General features: G+C 41.1%; 1 protein-coding gene across 8 annotated transcripts in view; it reads left to right on the top strand.

The window, feature by feature from the left end:
* The first annotated feature begins 4,813 nt into the window (after positions 1 to 4,813).
* LOC149297814 (dmX-like protein 2) overlaps positions 4,814 to 19,173 on the top strand; it is a 54,302-nt gene continuing 39,942 nt past the window's right edge. For all 8 annotated transcript variants that reach the window (XM_089488354.1, XM_089488357.1, XM_089488356.1 and 5 more), the window contains exons 1-4: positions 4,814 to 4,900; positions 16,847 to 16,972; positions 17,459 to 17,533; positions 18,765 to 18,843. In XM_089488354.1, the coding sequence (XP_089344480.1) occupies positions 4,814 to 4,900; positions 16,847 to 16,972; positions 17,459 to 17,533; positions 18,765 to 18,843 (367 nt within the window). The remainder of the gene's footprint in view (positions 4,901 to 16,846; positions 16,973 to 17,458; positions 17,534 to 18,764; positions 18,844 to 19,173) is intronic.

The following is a 19,173-nucleotide window of genomic DNA, read 5'->3' as shown; positions in this document are numbered from 1 at the left end:
CTAACATGCACTTATATATACAGTTGTGCTCAAAAGTTTGCATACCCTGGCAGACATTGTAAAATACTGGCATTGATTTTGAAAATATGACTGATCATGCAAAACAATCCAGTGTTTTATTTAAGGGTAGTGATCATATAAAGCCATTTATTACCACATAGTTGTTTGGCTCCTTTTTAAATTTGCATTCTGCACGACTGCGCATGGGAAGCATTTGGACTTTCCAGGAGGACAATGACCTTGGCCAAGGCCAAGTTGACTGTCCAGTGGTTACAGCAGAAAAAGGTTAAGGTTCTGGAGTGGCCATCACTCCTGACCTTATTATCATCGAGCCACTCTGGGGAGATCTCAAACATGCGGATCATGCAAGAGGACCAAAGAGTTTGCATGACCTGGAGGCATTTTGCCATAACAAATGGGCAGCTATAACACCTGCAAGGATTTGGGGGCTGGTGATGAATGGAAATTAGCCTTTAATACTAGTTATGGACACTATGAATATTTGGTTATGCCATTAAGCCTCTGTAACGCTCCAGCCGTATGTCAGTCGTTTGTTGGTACCCTTTCTCACGATGCTCAGCCTCTCACTGTTGTGGTGGTTCTCAACTTACTCATAGGCGGAGACAGCGGACCTGGAAGTGATGTATCGCTAAGTCTTGGCAGCCATGGAGTACTCTGGGGCTCAAACCCCTTGGAGGAAAAGGCTGTCACCGGTGAAACCCATCTGGGCACTGACTCGACTCTGCATCAGCTGAGTCTTCAGTTCTGCGTCTGTCCCTTCCTGAATGTGTTTTTATTATTTTCTTTGGGCACCACAATTTTGTTGGTGGGTTCTCGTATGATGTTCTGAATGCTCAAATGTAATTATTTAAACTACCCTATGGTACCCAATCATTTAGCTTGTCTGATTTGTTTTTCTTTGCTTTGCTTGACCGCTGCCTGTCTGATCTCTGCTTAGTTTTGGAGGTTGTTGCTGCTCTTGACCTTTGTATCTCGCTTCTGATCTCGTTTGACCTCGGTTCATGTCTGACCCTGCTCCTGAGTCTAGCCTGGCTCCTGACGTCTGCTCTGGTTGTATATTTTTTCTCCCTCCATGTATTCAGTACCTTTACCTTCTATCACGCAGCGGCCATGGAGTACTTTGGGCCTCAACCTTAGAGGAAAAGGCTGTTATCGGTGAAACCCATCTGAGCACTGACCCGATTCTCAATCAGCTGAATCTTTGGTTCTTTTTCTGTCCCCATCAGTGCAGAGGATTTTTGAGTCTATGCTCTTTGCATTTTAGTACTCATCCTCTCATCCAATAGAGTCACTTGTATCGACCTTTAACTCATGGAAGCTCCCCTGGCCAAGTTTTGCCATCAAGAATTAAAGGTCTGTGCGAGTGACTCTATTGGTCACTCTTATGGACCTTTAACTGGGGGGTTATGGTCAAGAGGAAAGATCATGGGTGTTGGCTCATGTCCACACACCCAAACTGGTTAAGGACTTTCATAGGTCTCATCCTGAAAAATAGGCTCCTTGTCGCACAAGACACGCTCCTGGAAGAGGAAAGGTCATGCTATACACTTATCTGGTTCCCATTCCCCTGATGCTCATCCTCTCACTGTTAGGTCTGCCACGCAATGTGGTGGTTCTCAGCTTACTAGTCGGCTGAGGCAGCGGAACCAGAAGTAATGTAACGGGCGGCCGACATGTTTTTAGTATTTCCTTCCATGGGCGCCACCATTTTGTTGGTGGTTCTGGTATGAGGTTCCGAATACTTGTTCGGCATCAAATTTAAAGACCTGATTTTAACCCTATGGTACCAAATCGTTGAACTTGTTTGTTTGATTTGTTGTTTTGGTGATTTCTTGTTAATATTGACCTTGGCTAGTGTGACGGACCGACCAGGGACCTCAGGTTGTCCCTCTCCGGTAAGAGACGACTTCTACCGCTAGGACGACAAACTACTGAAATCCGTCAGCAATATCCCCAAGCAAAGTAAAGGTATATTGCTGTCCAGTACTCAAATAACCAGGCAAGAATGGTCTTTAGGTACAAGAGGAGAACTGATTTATTTTAGACACAGATGGCTGGATATATCCAACAAAACACACATTAGCATAAAACAAGATACTGGGATACAAACCGCCCCCTTAATCTGCCTCCCAGAGACAACAGGGGCAGTAAAGGGATTAACAATACAAAAGGACACAGATAAGGAATACACGTTGTCTTGACTAGATTATCTCCCAGACCTTAGTGTGCTTTGTGTAAACAGTTAGGAAATAAGGTAATAATAAAATAAATTTTTATTAATAACACACAAAAGGGCTTCATGTCACTGGATAACATTAACTGAGGTGTAGGGTGACTCTAGGAACCGTCACAGTCCCAAAATGCAGGAACCCCAAATCTGTTTCCGAGCTTCACAGTCTTTAGAGTCTCTTATGATTTGGATAACGTGGCACTCCTTACCAGGGCCCATAGTCTGTAGGAAGGAGGCTGGCACTCAGTCCCCACCAGGAGCCCATGGCACGGAGGCTTCCGTGACAGCTAGTATTTCACCCCACTTGACTGCTGCCTGCCTTGACCTCTGCTTCCTTTTGGAGTTTTTGCTGCTCTTGACCTTTGTACCTCGCTTCTGATCTGGTTTGACCTCGGATTGTGTCTGACCCTGCCCCTGAGTCTGGCCTGGCTCCTGACATTTGCTCTGGTTGTATCTTCGTTCTGTCCTTGTGTGTTCAGTCCGTTTGCTTTCTTTCAGGCTAGTGGTTTTGGTGAGGTGTTCTGCGTGGGCGCAGCTAATTGCTGGCGGCTGTGGAGTACTCTGCCGCTCAACCCTAGAGGGGCCAGCAGAACTAGTCATAACACACTTATACACTTTCCCTCACTCACCCACCACAGCTCATCAGTAGATGTTCTTCACTGCTCGCAGTGTGCAAGCAGCCTTTAGCCATGTGATCATGTGACCTCGCATTGGATGACTACGCTCTTTTCCTGCCCCCATGGGTCAGTCCAAAATTGTTCACATTCACAGGGTGCCCACATTCACTCTCATTCACTCACACTGTCACTCACTCTCATACTATCATTCTCGTTCACTCTCTCACACTGCCTAAATGTTTCCATACCTCTCTGCCAACCACTTGTGCTTCTGCCGACCACTTCCGCATATTCTCCTATCTTCTCCATTCTCTTCTCGATTTTATCTTAAATCCTTAATCTTCTTTCTTCGTCCGCATCTCCACAGACATAATTGCGGTCAGGGAGAAAACGTCACTGGAAGTGCCGCCATAATGCCCTTAGGTGAACTGAGGGATATATGGAGGCGCTTACGGTTAAGTCATCTCCACGATTCACCAACCGGGGGAAAGGACATCACTGCAAGCACCACCCTTTCAGGTGAACTGAGGGCAATATGGCGGCCCTTGCAGTGATGTCCTTTTTCCCTTATTGTTGAATTGGGAAAGGACTTCACCACAAGTGCTGCCATATTGCCCTCAGTTGGTGATTTCAGTGGCATCTCTTCCCCCGATACTTAGTTTTCGTCTGATTCGGGGGGGCAGGCATTTTGCAAATTCGGTAATATATACAATATACATATATATATATATATATATATATATATATATATATATATATATATATATATATATATATATATACAATGCCTGTATACACACATATACAAAACACAAACACACTTGCTCTCCACTCTCTCATTACCCTTATCGATCTCTCTTCTTTCTTTGTATCCCTATTACTTATCCCTATCTCTCTTATCCTTCTTTCTCATTATCCCCCTTTCTATTGTTTCTCATAATATTTTCCCATTCTCAGTCTCTCTCCTTCTCTCAATTCTCTTAAGCTCTCCCCTTTCTCATTTACATCTAACCTCCTTTCTCCCCAACCTCTTACCATTCTCCCACTGCCTCCCTCTTTCTCCATAGCTCTTTCCTTTCTCCCTGTGTCCCCTTCTCCCTATCTCTTTTCTTTCTCTATCTGGGCACCATTGCATCTGCACAACACCCGCACCTGTCAATTTTCCGGGGCATGTACCAGGGCATGAAAGTACCGGGACAAGCTCCCAAATACTGGGACTTTCCTGGTAAAATTGGACAGTTGGCAGAATGATATGTTTTATTTACACAACACAATGTATTGTAACTTTTAGTGCTGTAGAACATTGTTACATTCATAAATCTCAAATACCGGTATTCTGAATCCCTTGAAAACAGAGACAGAATGATCTGAGTCCTAAATCGGGGCTCCTGACCTCAAACGGGAACACATGGAATGCATATATTATATGTGCTGGAGCAACAAGCCACGGCCCCAAATATGACTTAATTTGCCTTAACTGCATTAGAACGTGTATGATTCGAGGGAAAGAACAAATAAAATAGAAACTCCAGAGGATAAGGTGCATGGCAAACATATACGTCTAAGACATACATTGGCCGACTAAGCGCGTGACTATCACACGGGTGTCGAGGCCGCGCTGCCGTGCACAGTGTAGCAGGAGCGCGCCGCGCGCCCCAGAGTTCTCCCTGCCCACCAGCCCCTCATCCTGCGCTCGCGCGCATCAGGGGAAGCTTAAGAGCTGAATCCGGGTCCTTTGAATCGATACCGGGAGCCTGAGACTCGCCCCGCGTCATGGACGCAGCTCGTTGGCCGAATACCTGATGGTGACAGCAATTTACATCGCCGAATAAAACAAGCAAAACAAAAGCAGGGACGGACGGGAGGCCCGAGCTGTGTTTCATGGAGGCAGGAGGACAGTGCGCCGCAGTCCATCACTGAGAGATCCCATTGCTGACTACACAACATGCATCTGCACCAGGTGCTGACTGGGGCGGTGAACCCCGGGGATAACTGCTACTCGGTGGGCAGTGTCAATGACATCCCTTTCACGGTAAGAGACTCCTGGGGCTTGGGGATTCCGTAGAGCAGCAGCTGAATGAATGATCTGACTGATCTTATCATCTCTAATGTGTAAACTGCGGCCGATCCTATATGTACAAAGCTGCGTATATACCGTATACATGCACTGTTAACTCTTTCACTGACAACGCATTGCAATATACGTTAAGCAGTCACCCCTTTTTCCCCTGCTAATTTGGGTGCATCATTCATGCCACTGACAGGTATTTAACTGAAGAGCCAATCGGTTTGGGTCCTTGTGTGTGAGGCCTGATGCAGTAGCGAAAGGGTGTAGGATGTGCTCCGTCATGGGGAGAGGACTGCAGGAGATGGGGGAGGGCAAGCAAGCAGGCAGGGTGATCATATCTGCAAAGGCACTGGGAAGGAGAAGGTGCTGCGCTCAGGTAGTGAGCAGTGCACTGCAGTGTGTTTGGGTGTCACATTTCCTGACCAGTGACCTCGGTGGCAAAAGGTTGCACTGCAGCGAGGACATGCTCACCTATCTATGGTGTGTGATTTACTTTGAAGTGGAGTATAGCTGAGCCATCTGGACATTAATCCTTTAGGTTTTGCAAAGACCTGTAGAGCACTTCTGAAGTGTGTGGCCCTTATCATTGCGGCACCCTTCAGATGCTAATGTACCACAGTGGGAACCTTGATTAGCTTTCACATTGGTAATAAGTTGCGCAATCTAGTATCTGACATGGAGCCAGCCATCCATAGCACTGCTGATTGAGAGCGATAAAAGTGTTAGCCATGGGAAGAAATGGCAAGTTTGGTAAAGATGAGATCTTTTTTTATTAACTAAGTGACAAAGTGAAATATACCGTAATAGATTGCAAGCTTTCAAGACTATATAGGTCTCTTCTTCAGGTATATTATACATCTGAAGCAGGTAGCAAATAGACTTCGGTGGTCTCAAAAGCTTGCCATAGATTGTGTGTGAAATATATAAATACTTTTACCTACAAAGTCACGCCTGGATCTGACATTTATCTGTGCTGCAGTCCTGTTGTGAGCTTCTTCACATAGACTTACGTACAGATGTTGTAATGTTTAGTAAAACCGCTAAACTGCAACCATGAGAACCAAGAAATTCCTTTTTTATTTTCTTTCTAAATGAAACAAGGATCATCATACCTGTGGTCCCTTGTTTCCTTTAAGGCGTGAGGCTGTCAACCTATGCAGCATTTGTACTTTATGCCTGACTTGTCGAGGGGATGGGTTGAAAGCGAACGGCACTGGGCAGGTTAGGAATTGCACCACGAGCTGTGCTATAACTTAAGAGGTTGGCGGAATATGTATTGTGCCTTTGGCTGCTTAGACTAATATTTGATGCACTGCAGCACACGGCAAAGCATAGAAGTTATATAGTGAAATGCCATTGTAGATTGAATACATTATATATTGAATTAAAACAGAAAAACTACTAGTGTTTTTTTCAAATTATTTGGGTGTATTTGTAAATTAAAAAAACTTGAAAAAGTACATTGATCGTGTCCAATCTAGTAATCAAATTCTGAGCCTGGAGTACTAATGACTTTTTTTTCTTTGAAAATGCATTTAAGTAAGTATTGCTGCATGGATACTTTCTCTACCTCTTGAAACCCTTGAATGCCACTGGGCTGAGAAAAAACAATTGCAGTGTTACATATTCTGGAAAATATTTAATATAAAAAGATTAATAATTTGTAGTTTCTGCTAATCCTGTGCGCAGTATTCAAAGGGATGCTTCAGCCACCATATGTAGATTGATACATACGATAGCAGAGTGTCCCCTCTAAATTAACATTCTAGCACTTGAAATGTGTGTGTGTGTGTGTGTGTGTGTGTGTGTATATATATATATATATAATTTCATCAGAATACCCTGTATGAAAATGCATATTTTCGTGACCCCCCCCCCCCCCATCTCAACAGCGACGGATCTATTTTAGTTTTTTTTCATTTTTAGTTTTGTTAAAAACAGAATTTGACATCGCCCAAGAACCATTTGGCAAATCTACTCTACTCTAAGACGTTACTTAAAAGTCACCTGATCTATTGATTAAATGAGATGTACAAAAACATGTCCGTATAGTTGTTTTAGAGGTTAAAAAATGAGGAACTACTTTACCTAGGTAAATGTTCAGTGACATGGGATTAAAACTGCAAACCTGATTACATGTTCCAAAGTCTCTTCACTGCTCTTCAAATGCTGTTGGAGGTAGGCTTTCCCCAAGAGAGGGTGAGGGGCTACTTAATGCGTAATGATGCTTTACATTTATACATTATATGACACTTTAGTTCTAATGTACCAATAGAATATATAATTAACAATAACATTGTAACTACCAATCTCATGAATACCCACAAGAAGTACTTCTGCAGAAGAGGGCCCTGCTCTTGTGAGAGCTTTTAGTCTATTAGCAGTTAATATAATTATTCTATATCTTCTTTGTGGGTATTCCTCCTTGTGGCTTCCAGTCTATCTGGCTACTAACACATTTGCTAATACGGTCTAAACAAAGAAATGCAGCCTGGAAATCTGATGGGTCTTTTGTAAGGGTATATATTGCATACAAAAAACGGTTAGCACCAAATAGACGGGGAAGCCCCTTGATTTCCAGCTAACTGCTACCCACGGTGAGTGATAATAATAATCATTTGTAATGATGTAATGATGTGTAAGCAATCATCTATTTTCTATGACAGATGTAATACTGACAGTTTTTACAGTGATATATCAGGTTTATTTCAATCTGTATTAAAACATTACTTAACTGAGATTTGGCAAGCATTTTTTACCTAAAACATGTCCATTCAGTGCAAATTAATGAGCATAAAACTACCATGTGTTACTGCCGAATAAATCTTATATTACACTAAAGCCAGTACACAAAAGATTAAGACTTAATGGAAATGTTCGGGTTCTTTTCTACGTACTGTTTCTACCTGATTCCGGGTGCTCTTAGAGGAATGCCTAAGTGTTCATCAGCACTTGAGCCGTGTTCACTTACTGAACCGATACAGTTAGAACGTGAGTGACGTAGCTCTATTTCTCCCAAAAATGCTGGTTGATGTTTGGAGCAGTATAGAAGTCTGAACTGTATTTATCCTTTTTAAAATGAGGTAGGAGTAGAGGAAGCTTTTTTACATTTTATTTGTTTTTGTATCTTGTTTTGTTTTACATCCTTGGTAGAATCTTGTCAATATTGCTTTTTTGTAAATATAAACATTAACAGGGTACATCTCAAGGTGTGCTCTTATCTAGAGTGATAGTGATAAGGCCAACATGGAATAAAGTTCTTATTCTCATTATGCGTTTCCTTGTGGCAGTATAAAAGCTAATATACAGGCTCTTCCTCTTTGTAGTGTTGCAGAAAGAATGAGGAAGCAACCTGTTGGATGTTGTTTTGCTCCACTTGCTAAGCAGAATTTTTGGCTAAGATGAATCCTGTGGCAAATCCATTCTATTCATGTTTAACTTCTGGACAGGGACTTAATCACATTGATTAGCATAATTCTTGTTGGGTAGCCCCTCTCCTTATTGTCCATATATATGAAAATCATAGAATTAGTCCTGTGGTATTAAAATTATCCAGTTATCAAAATTGCATATTGTTTAAACTAAATGCATGAAATAAACAGAAGTCTGACTCTTACATTTGTATTACTAGTATCAGATTTACAGATGGGTGGTAGATGAGTGGACCAGGCGCTAGCAGAAGTTGTAGGGGAATTTAAACATGCGTGAGATAGGTATATGGTTATCCAGAATCTAAGACATGACAAGACATTAACAATGATATCTTGCTTTCTAGCTCTGATATCTTACCCCAATCTACTAAACACCCTGACTCCTTATCATACTTATCAGAAAGTCTACATATTTATCAAGCAACCAATCATAATGAATAATCCAAATTCTATGGAGAAAAGGTCTTGCCATAAGGAATCGGCTCAATGTGGTGTTTGAGCACAGAAAATCACATGGCTGACAACAACAGCAGGTCTTCAGCTCTACAAATAAGGGACATTTATTGGAGCCAAAATATGTAAAACCAGGTTTGTCAACGTTAACCTATGTATAGTCTATGTTAAAATCATAGTCCATAATTCCATGATGTTGTGTAAAGAAATTTACTTTAACCTGGAGGTTTTCATTAACTATCCACATTACAACGTAGCAAATTAATCTTCTCTAAAAGCTTCTAATCAGGATTACATCAAAGGTATTTAAGGTTATCTACGTTGGAAGAATCTTTCACATGGAGTTGCTTTATCCTCGAATAATTCTTACTGTTCCTGGAAGAAACCCTCTAATAGCGTAAAATATACAAAAGCTTATATATGTTTTTTGACTGTGCATAAAACAGGAATAGTATTTAGATAAAAGTATTTATACTTGCGTTTCAGGTTCTTCCCAACACGAATTCTTATACATTATATACGGTCTACCGTAATCATTGTTATGGTTTTTTGTTTGTTTGGTTTTTTTTCTGTGTCTTAGGTATTAGATCTGTTTTCTGTGTAAGACACTACCGTGTCACATGCTTTAATTTCAACTGAGACTCGACAGGTTAGACAAAAGGAGGCAGTCCAATATATAGTGCTAGAAGTGTATGACATACTAAAAATAGAATACAGGATGTCAATTATAACTTTCTATGTTAGATTCTTAGGCAGACTTCACTGGGAGATTATGTGAAATGAAGGGCAATTTGTGTGAAAAGCTACATAACTTAAAAATAAAACAAAAGGATGGCAACCACAAAACAAATGATAAAAGAGAGAAAAAAAAATGATGATTGGTGGCTGAAAAGCATCTGCCCTTTATACAGTGGAAACGATTTCATGGGCCTATTGCAGTTTAGTTTTTTTTTTTTTATTATAGAGTTCTAATCCTATTTCATTTTTTATTTTTTTGTATCTTTACATGTTTCTTAACATTTTGGACAAATTGTTTTGTCCATTAGTTTTCGGACAATGAATTGTTACCTGCCCATTTGGTTCAGGGGCGTTTTTTTAATTTTTGAACAAAATTCATTGCTAGGTGCCCACATTCACTCTTACACTCTCATTCTTGTTCACTCTCTCACATTCTCCAAATGTTTCCCTACTTTGTCTGCCAACCTCTTCCACATCTTTTTGTTAACCTTCTCTCTTTCGTTTTCTATCTTCGTCCATGGACATCACCTGGCACAGATATCTGCAATTGTAGTGACATTTCACTTCACACTTCTATAATCCTATTTTCTTTCAAGTATAAAAGGTACACATCAAAATGTTATATCGCTTATTTTGTTATAATATATGGCTTATTTTGCTCATCAAATGCTTTAAAACCACTTATATAACACCACCTGAGGCTCTTTTGCCTATGGCTATGGCTTCCTCAGTGGTAAGTGTAAAAACGTCTGCCGAATAAGAACGTAAAGAACAATCAGTTGAAGGAGAGCTATCTCTCATGTGCTCTTTAGAAGATCTTTGTAAAATATATAAAGATACTGCGACCATCTTGATACATACTGTTGCAATGTTAATACATAGGAGGATACTTTATAGTCTGAATTATTTTTACTTGATGGGCAGATGCTTGTTCTCCATGGAAAGTTGTCTCATTGCCAGCCTTTTTATGGTAGATTGATTCATCAGTGTCCCTTCTTGGGGCTTCTATGGGATCTAACTTCCATGTGTCACTCCCATGTGTTTTATATCATGTTTGAATGTTGTGCGCTTTTTTTTTTGTTTTTTTTTTGTTTTTTTCTCTCTCATAAATTGATACCTTTTTTATTCCCTAAATTACATTTCATAATTGAACAGAAAACATATGGTCATTTTAATACTTGTTAGTGGATTTTTTATGTTATAAAATGTGGACTGAGATGTCCTTCTTTTTTAGCAAGTTCATCTTCGTGATCTCCTCCTCTCCATCATTTTGAGGCAGTACAGATGGCCGTGAATCTTAATTCACTGGGATCTTTGTTGTGTTTTTCTGGCAATGTGTAGTGACAAACAATGATTTTTACTCCCTTTTTCTATGTTGCTAATATATTCCCTGAATCTTGTTCTTGGGCACCTTTAAGTTTTTCCCACACTTTTATTTACAAGCGCATGTAAGTGAATATATCACATTGGTACTATTACTTTATATTTTCCTGTTTTGGCATTGTATACATGTTATATTTGTAGAGTCAATTATCTTGTTGAAAGGAGTTTATGGTATTTTAAATAATGGGTAAGTAGCTTTTTATCAAATTATTTCTTAGAGAAGCCAAAAATAGTGTTTAAACTTGGGGCACCCCTGCCAATTTCTCATATAATATATGTTGGGTCTGTTTTTACAATTTCCCAGTGTTTACTGATTGTTTGTTTTTAAATATAATTTTCCCTACATCTTCCCTGGTGTATCCTTTTTCCTCAAATCTTTTTGGAAGGTTTGTGACTAGAATTTGTCCCAATGTCTGTACAGTTTTCCTTTGTGACGGCTTTGTAGGGAAATATATCCATTTACGTCCTCAAGTATAAAGAACAATTTTGTTTTTATATTTTCTGTGTAGATTTAAAATCTAAAAAGGTGTTTTTTTTTTTTCTTCATTACGCCACTCACATTTTGGTCTTACATTCCATCTGTTTTGGTTTAAATGCCCAATTGTATTTTAATATGTTCTACTCCTTTCTCATTGTCATTATTATATACCGATCTTAAATTGATCTAAATAGAATAAAGGAAATGTGTTTTTAGCCTTTGCCTGTTTTTAACATACCGTATTGGCTCGATTTATAGGCCGCACCCTAAAAGTTAGGTGCTTTTGTTTTTTTGTTTTTTTTTTTTGAAAAACATTTCTTAGAAAAAAACAAAACACTTAGTGTAGTAGATATGCTGCCACTCTGCCCACCCCCGATATGCTGCCACTCTGCCCCCCCCCCGAGATATGCTGCCCGCCAAGACTTACCAGTGCAGACTCCCCGGGGCGGGGGACATCTACGCAGTACGTATATACAACTTCCGGCAAGGAAAATTAACGTACATCGAGCAGACGTTCACCGGCTGCGGCGATGCGAGCGTGAACGACCTGCGCTGCTGGCACGTCTGCTCGATGTGCTTTAACAATCTCCCTTGCTGGGACTCCCCCCCCCCCCCCCCCCTTGGGAATTCCCGGCAAGGGAGATTGTTAAAGCACGTCGATCGGATGTGCTGGCAGCGGAGGTTGTTTACGTGCATCGCCGCAGCCGGTCAACACCTGCGCGATGCGCTTAGACAATCTCCCGTGCCGCCACTCCCCCTGTGGGAAGTGCTGGCAGGGGAGGCTGCTCAGTGTATCGGAGAGTAGGATGCAGGTCCCCTGCAGTAGTGCGGGGGATCTGTATCCTAACCCTGCTGCCTGCCCAGCGCCCGGGACATGTGCATGTCCCAGGCGTTGGGCGATATGAATTGCGCATTCCTGCGCTAGACCCCTGAATATAGGCCTCACCCCCACTTTAAAGACTTAAAGTGGGGGGGGAGTGCGTTTTATATTCGGGCAAATACGGTATTTGCAAAGAACAGGAACGATAATCTTAATCTCAAATTAAAGGGGCAGTACTGTCAGAGCTTTTTAGCTATAAAAAAAATTATAAAATTGTCCTTTTTTATGTTCTTTTTCGCCAGACCTTTTTACACTTACCTCTGAGGAAGCCGTAGCCACAGATGAAGTGTTTTTAAAAGCATTTGTTGAGCAAAACAAGCCAAAACGCAAAGTGTGATATACCGTTTTTGCTCGATTATAAAACGACCCTGATTTAAGACGACCCCCCCCCCAATCTGAATATTAATTTAGGAAAAAAAGAAAAAGCCTGATTATAAGACGACCCTATAGGAAAAAAGTTTTACTAGTAAATAAATAATTCATGTAAACTATTTTGTTTTTAATTTCCTTTTATTTACCAACCTGCCCCCAGTTATGCACATCTGCCCCCAGGCATGCCTTATACCCTCCTATATGCCACTCTGGCATATAGGGGGTTAAAAGGCATATCATGGGACAGAGTGGCAAAAAGGGGGACACTTACGTACCCAGACACTTCCCTACCCACCCAGACACTTACCTACCCACCGACTAATATACCCACTCAGGCACTTCACTCGCCGTGATGCCTCAGCAGGCGCTTGCGTCAGCTCCCACAGGATTACGGCATGACGCTGTGTGACCCCGCTAGGCCCGCCTCCTCCAGAAAATTGAAGAGGTCTACCGGATCTGCTTTGGGACCGGTCCTGCTTCTGGAGGAATCTCCCCAACCGGCTCTGCTTCCCCGCAGTGGGCGGGCTATCCCGGGAGCAGGAAGGTACGCGCGTATGCAACCTCGGCTGCTGCTGGCACTTTCGCCGGCGCTCGGTGATAGACGCCGGCAGCAGCTGAGGTTACCATACAGGAGGATCCAGGTCCCCTGCAGCGATGATCATTTGAGGTCTGATTAGAAAACGACCCCGATTACAAGACGAGGGGTATTTTTCAGAGAATTTGCTCTGAAAAAAACCTTGTCTTATAATCGAGCAAATACGGTAAATTTTTGATGTATATCTTTTTTTTATACGTGTCTAATAATTTTTAAAACATGTTATTAAATGGTGTATTGAATTTTAAATTAAAATCGTATACATCTCCTGGCAATATTTAGAACTTATTAAGGACTGTCCTGGGTAAAGCTTTTTTAAAAGGCCATAAACTGTGACTTCAAAAGGGTTTAGAACTCTCTAAAGCGTTCCCACCATGTTTTTATTACAGTAGAGAATGCTGCTGATCTTTCAGAGACTAGTTGGCAGTTTCTTTAACGTGCTACTGTCAATCAAAAATGTAGGAATATCCTTTCACCTGAAAAGGTGAAACGATATACTTTATTTCTATGCCGGCATAGTGATTAAAAACTACAAATGTGGCTGGCGAATTTGTTATCCTCTGAGTGATCATCGCGCGTATGTGTAAAACACCCAGGCAGCCATATTGGAAAATCCCAGGAATTCCCCAGTGAGAGCATTCAGGTTATTATAACTTTTTATATATACATTTTCTAGTGACTTTACCTGCACAGTGTATATGCACTATAATATCCGTAACTTCAGAGAAATAATATTCTGTCATAACCTATGACTAAGCACCATCTTGACAAAGGCCCTGTTTGGCCGAAACGTTGCTTTTTTTTGCTTTCTCTAAATAAAGTATCCCAAAGATTGGAAGCTGTTTAGAGTGCTTGGATTCCTTTTCTTTGTTTGTGTGCTTCAAGAGGGTTTATGCTGTCCCTTTTTCCTGCTAGCACCCAGCTTCCTGGAAGTTGAGTGCTGAACCATTTTTTTCTTTTTTAAGCACTATCTTTGGGCCCAAAACGCATAAGGTGTTCAACTGTGGGGTGACAGATCCCTCACTGAGAGAAGCCAACCTGAAGTAAAAAGATGAATTCTTAAACATCACTTTGTCTGAATATTATTTTTCTCTGAAGTTGTGGGTTGAAGTGTCGAGTGTTCAAGCAACTGTGGATTACATGTGTTGAGTCGAGAAGAAACGGTATTCGATTTTTAACTATAATATACAGTGGGGCAAAAAAGTATTTAGTCAGCCACCAATTGTAACATCTTCTTTAAGAGTCTCCTCTGTCCTTCACTCGTTACCTGTATTAATGGCACCTGTTTCAACTTATCAGTATAAAAGACACCTGTCCACAACCTCAAACAGTCACACTCCAAACCCCACTATGGCCAAGACCAAAGAGCTGTCGAAGGACACCAGAAACAAAATTGTAGACCTGCACCAGGCTGGGAAGACTGAATCTGCAATAGGCAAGCAGCTTGGTGTGAAGAAATCCACTGTGGGAGCAATTATTCGAAAATGGTAGACATACAGGACCACTGATAATCTAACTCGATCTGGGGCTCCACGCAAGATCTCACCCCGTGGTGTCAAAATGATCACGAGAACGGTGAGCAAAAATCCCAGAACCACACGGGGAATGACTTGCAGACAGCTGGGACCAAAGTAACAAAGGCTACCATCAGTAACACACTATGCCGCCAGGGACTCAAATCATGTAGTGCCAGACGTGACCCCCTGCTTAAGCCAGTACATGTCCGGGCCCGTCTGAAGTTTGCTAGAGAGCGTTTGGATGATCCAGAAGTAGATTGGGTGAATGTCATATGGTCAGATGAAACCAAGGTAGAACTTTTTGGTAGAAACTCAACCCGTCGTGTTTGGAGTAGAGAATGCTGAGTTGCATCCAAAGAACACCATACCTACGGTGAAGCATGGGGGTGGAAACATCATGCTTTGGGGCTGTTTTTCTGCAAAGGGACCAGGACGACTGATCCGTGTAAAGGAAAGAATGAATGGGGCCATGTATCGTGAGATTTTGAGTGAAAACCTCCTTCCATCAGCAAGGGCATTAAAGATGAAACGTGTCTGGGTCTTTCAGCATGACAATGATCCCAAACACACTGCCCGGGCAAAGAAGCATTTCAAGGTCCTGGAGTGGCCTAGCCAGTCTCCAGATCTCAACCCCACAGAAAACCTTTGGAGGGAGTTGAAAGTCCGTGTTGCCCAGCGACAGCCCCAAAACATCACTGCTCTAGAGGAGATCTGCATGGAGGAATGGTCCAAAATACCAGCAACGGTGTGTGAAAACCTTGTGAAGACTTACAGAAAACGTTTGACCTCTCTCATTGCCAACAAAGGGTATATAACAAAGTATTGATATGAACTTTTGTTATTGACCAAATACTTATTTTCCACCATAATTTGAAAATAAATTCTTTAAAAATCAGACAATGTGATTTATGGACTTTTTTGTCTCATTCTGTCTCTCATAGTTGAAGTGTACCTATGGTGAAAATTACAGGCCTCTCTCATCTTTGTAAGTGCGAGAACTTGCACAATTGGTGGCTGACTAAATACTTTTTTGCCCCACTGTGCATAACTGCAGTGAATCCTTTTAAGGCAAGGAATCGCTCAATAGGCTGGCAGCCATTACAACTCCAGGCTACCGTCTGATCTGTGATAATCACTCATAATGATCATGATGTTAATGGAACTTGAAACCCTTAAAAGCAGGTGACCAAATGGTGTTAAAAAAGGACCATCACTCTTGTGAATATGTGATGGTGTTTATTGTTTTGGGCTCAGCTTGGCATGTACCATCACTGGCTGGCATTCAGCCAGCTCGCTAATGCAGCTCCATCAGAGCTATGACATCATCATGGACAAGTACGACATAAGTTGACTTTTGAGTTTTCTGGTGTAAAGTGGTGGTAGTAAAGTCTTCCAAGCAATTGTGAAGACTTAACCCTTCTTCTAGCAATCTGCTTTTCTCATAACTGCTGTTGTACATGTTGATGTGAGGGATAGAAAAATGTTACTACCTGTAAGTTTATTTTAACTTAATCCATGCGGCAGCCCATTATCCACTACAAAGGTAAAGGTTGTTCTATGAGTTTCTGTGTAAATTGGCTCCTTGTCTCATAGGTAGGCATTTAAGGCAAGTATGAGGGGTGTATGTATTTCAACACAGATATGGCTCCTGTGAGCTAAGAAATGTTTATTTTCAAGCTAACTGTGGCAGCATTACTTTATTGGTAATTAATAACGTTGGACAATAGCATAGGCAACACAAACACCATTGCACAAATGTAAACTAGAGCAACAGGCATCCTGCAGCAAACTGAAGGTTGAGCCAGACTTCACATCCAACTGGTTAATGTCTAGTAAAGGATGAAGAAGACCCACCACTTTGCTACACGGCTAATGCCTTGATCGCCTATACCTCCTTGATATTTGCCTAGGATAAAAGGCATCACAAAAGAAACTTTGTGCAGGTAGAATTCTACATTTATGTATTGTTGTGCATAACGTTATTTTTTAATTTTTACTCTTTTTATTTTGTGACTTTACAATGTCCTTTTTTTTTTTTTTTTTTTTTTTTTCTTTCTCTGTAGGCCTATGGATCAGGGTGTGACATTGTTATACTAGCCAATGATTTTGAGTGCGTCCAAATAATTCCAGGTGCTAAACATGGAAACATCCAGGTTAGCTGTGTGGAGTGTTCCCAGCAGCAGGGCCGGGTAAGACTTTACAACTGTTTTATCTTATGATGATGTCTGTTAGCGGTTTCCTTTTATTTCTCTTCTTTGCTGTATCTTGACAAGTAAAGTATTTTTTTATTAATGGTTAATGGGATCATCGGCTATATTCTAACTCCAATAACTAAATGTTTATATGCACCAGACCTTGGAAAATAGACTCCACCATGCATAAAAAAAAAATTGGGGGGCTAGACTGTTACTTTGAGATAAAGACGATGCAAATCTTACTTTTAATAGAAGTAATGTTTATTTTTTCCTTAAGAGTAGAGAAACTTGTCTTGGTTAAGTCTTTTTGCATGAATGTAGGAGAATAAATTGTCATTAAGGTTTACTGTATAAATGTCCTAGTATATGACCCCCGAACCACACACAAGTGTGCCAGAATATGTGATATATAGGTTTGTCGTAGCAAAATGTCGAAAAACCACGCAATGTATTTTACTCAATTTGTTTTGCCTCCCAAAGATTGCAGCCTCGTATGGAAATACAGTTTGCATTTTCGAACCTCTTGGTATAATAAATTCCCAAAAACGCAACAGCGTAAGTATAACATTTGTGTCATTCACATGTCTTATTCTTCCATGTTGGAAATACAGCACATATTTTAACATATGTCTGTGGGGAGAAAACAGCACATCATCAACACCTTCCCAGTCACAGAAATAGACTTGTAGATCAAGATTAACCCTTTAACTTCTACATCCATTTGTCAGTGGGGATTAATCTTTTTCGAAGATGCATATGTGTGATAACCAATAATTTTACTGTCATATTTAATGATTTGCATGTTGCTTTTGACATTTAAGCAGTAAGAGGTAATTTGCACCAAAGCAGAGATTTGGTATAAGAATTAAAGCTACTATGTATTACAGGACGTTTTAAGTAGCCCAATTTTGGTTTTTTTTTACTTCTGCGTCCCCCAGCATAAATTTTGTACGCACCCTCTCAGCATGTATATAGCTATAATTTGTGGTAGTCACCTTTTTTATAGTGAACATTATGATGATCTCATCTACAGGGGTGGGCTGGGCAGGGGGGCAATTGCCCCCCCAGGCTGCCCGAAATCTAATCTAAACGGCCGCTGGGTGCTGATGCCGCCGGCCGGCGCTACTTTAATACTTTTTTTTTTAAATGTAATATGGCAAGCCGGATCGGCTATTAAATGAAAAAAAAAATAGTATTAAAGCAGCGCCGGCCGGCGGCATCAGCACCCAGCGGCCGTATGCGATGGCCGCCAAGTGATGGGAGCAGCGAGAGGGGTGAAAGCTCCGCCCCCTCGCACTCACCTTTCACCCCTCACGCTGCTCCCATCACTATGCGGCCATCAGATTGTTGGAAATCGAATCTAAACGGCCGCTGGGTGCTGATGCTGCCGGCCGGCCGGCGCTACTTTAATACTTTAATTATTTATTTATAATATGGCAAGCCGATCCAGCATATTTAAATAAATAAAAAAAAGGATTAAAGTAGCTCCGGCCGGTGGCATCAGCACCCAGCGGCCGTTTAGATAAGTTTCCAGCAGTCTGATGGCCGCATAGTGATGGGAGCAGCGTGAGGGGTGAAAGGTGAGTGCGAGGGGGCGGAGCCACTTCACTTGACTTGCCCCCCAGGCCTTAGGCTGCCAGCCCTCCCCTGCTCATCTATAATAACTGACTCTACAAATGAAAATTTGTTATCATTGTATTTAATTAATCCAACCCTTGTTGGATTTATAACAAGAAGCGTTAGTGTTTATTTGAAAAGGAGTAGCTTTTATATTTTTCTCTTTCAGCAGTTAAAATACCAGTGGGTGCGAACCGGCCAGTTTTTTCTTAGTTCTGTGACGTACAACTTGGCATGGGATCCTCAAGGTAAGCGTGGCATTTGCATATTTTTCAGAATATTTATGTGCAAGAACATTGGAGAATTTTGCTAAATTTGTATTATACTTCAGTGTGTCTCTTTCTTTAGGATGTCGTATTTCACAATGGAATTTTTAGGATAGCACAGTCACAGTTGGAAAATGGGTTGCTAGTTACGTCATCTTAAGGATCTAGATATTTTATCCCAGAAGATTTCTAAGCACCATTTTTTATTTGTTTTTTTTTTTTTTTTACAAATTGTCTATTAATCTGAATTATGATACCCAAATTATATATTTGTTCTGTAAACTATTTTAAAGAGCTCTGCATGGGGAAAAT

This window comes from Sceloporus occidentalis, unplaced genomic scaffold (assembly GCF_023333645.1).
Source record: "Sceloporus occidentalis isolate IW3139 unplaced genomic scaffold, rSceOcc1.0.p SCAF_37, whole genome shotgun sequence".
Classification (NCBI taxonomy): Eukaryota; Metazoa; Chordata; class Lepidosauria; order Squamata; family Phrynosomatidae; genus Sceloporus; species Sceloporus occidentalis.
The sequence above is the reverse complement of the archived record's forward strand: the minus strand, read 5'-3'. Positions and strand labels throughout refer to the sequence as shown.